Source organism: Ricinus communis, chromosome 3 (assembly GCF_019578655.1).
Source record: "Ricinus communis isolate WT05 ecotype wild-type chromosome 3, ASM1957865v1, whole genome shotgun sequence".
NCBI lineage: Eukaryota > Viridiplantae > Streptophyta > Magnoliopsida > Malpighiales > Euphorbiaceae > Ricinus > Ricinus communis.
In genome coordinates this window covers 21,903,147-21,904,607 of record NC_063258.1, presented here as the reverse complement: position 1 = coordinate 21,904,607, position 1,461 = coordinate 21,903,147, and the positions used below count along the sequence as shown (strand labels likewise).

The 1,461-nt window shown below is 39.0% G+C and overlaps 1 protein-coding gene across 1 annotated transcript; it reads right to left on the bottom strand.

Annotated features, from left to right (window-relative positions):
• LOC125369580 lies at positions 1 to 1,151 on the bottom strand. The gene is made up of 2 exons (XM_048372358.1): positions 887 to 1,151; positions 1 to 647 (listed from the first exon to the last, which is right to left on the bottom strand). The coding sequence occupies exons 1-2, from the start codon at positions 1,149 to 1,151 to the stop codon at positions 1 to 3; spliced, it is 912 nt and encodes a 303-aa protein (XP_048228315.1).
• Positions 1,152 to 1,461: the final 310 nt, after the last annotated feature.

Sequence of the window (1,461 nt, the reverse complement as noted above, 5' to 3'; positions counted from 1 at the left end):
CTACTCGTATAACCCTTGTTTTGTTTTGAATGCCGTCTTCCACTCATCTCCTTCCCTAATTCTCATTTGGTGGTATCCATTCCTTAAATCTTTTTTGGAAAAGATTAAGGCACCACTCAACTCATCCAACATGTCTTGCAATCTAGGCATAGGGAATCTATATTTGATTGTGATATTGTTTATTGAACGACTATCAACACACATTCTCCAAGTACCATCTTTTTTTGGTACTAAGAGAGCGGGAACGGCACATGGACTCATGTTCTCTCTCACATAGCCCCTTTGCATTAATTCATCGATTTGCCTTTGAAGTTCCTTACTTTCTTCCAGATTACATCTATAGGCTGCCTTGTCGGGTAAGGATGCCCCCGGAATCAAATCAATGGCAAGTGGCGGAAGGCCTTTTGGTAAGTCATCTGGAAAAACATCTTTGTACTCTTCTAATAACTCATTAAGGGATGATAAGTTATCACAAGAAGTACCCTTTTCTTCTTTGGCCCTTACAACCAAAGCATACCCACCCCCCATTTCTTCCACTATTTTTTCAAATTCATTATAAGTTACAAAGAAGTTGCTTTTCTCTTTTTCTTTCTTAGCAATTTTGGGAGGTAAAGGCAACAATCTAACTTTTCTGCTTTCTTTGGTAGCTACAACATATACATTTGATTTACCTTTGTGCTCCGTATCATGGTCAAACTGCTAAGGTCTCCCAAGAAGTAAGTGACTCGCATCCATTGGAAGAATATCACACCATCTTTCATCTTCAAACCCACCTATGGAGTAGGCAACCAAGGCTTGCTTCTTGACTCGAACCCCGGTTCCATAATTCAATCAATTAAGCTTATAGTGCTCATTATATGATCCCTGGTTTGAAGCTTCAACTTACTCATAGCTTCGGATGATATCACATCTGTTTGGGCACCACCATCAATTATAACATTACAAGTCTTCTCTCCAACCTTGCATCTAGTATGAAATAGATTGTTTCTTTGCCTTAAGTCACTCTTAGGCTCACTATACAAGATTCTCCTCATAACTCCAATCATATTGCTCTCACTTTCTGGTGGTATATCCTCATCATACTCATCGTCGAAGTTATCACATTCATCCTCATCCGCAATGAAGTGATAGAGTTTCTCTTCCTCATCCATTAGAGCACATTGAGTTGCTGTCAAGACATTTTTACTAGGGCATTCGGATGCAATATGCCCCCTTCCATGACATCTAAAACACTTTCTTCTTGTAGCATATTCATTCTGAGATACTATAACCTTTTCTTTCCCCTTGTCAAACTTACTTGGACTAAAGAATGATGGTTTGTGCTAAAAAGGACTCCCTTCAGTGTAAGAAGAGTTAAATCTCGAAGGATTCTTGAAGCCAAAGGATGGCTTAGGCTTTTCTTCCTTCAATTGCATCTCGTATTTCATGGCCAATTTGCAAACATCATTGAAAGTAAAGTAG

What these genes read in the sequence shown, in the direction of transcription:
- LOC125369580 (XM_048372358.1), bottom strand. Translation starts at nt 1,151, where the DNA reads ATGGATGAGGAAGAGAAACTCTATCACTTCATTGCGGATGAGGATGAA. An exon ending in GATATCATCCGAAGCTATGA is followed by an intron (nt 648 to 886) that starts GTAAGTTGAAGC and finishes TATATGTTGTAG; the next exon opens with CTACCAAAGAAAGCAGAAAA.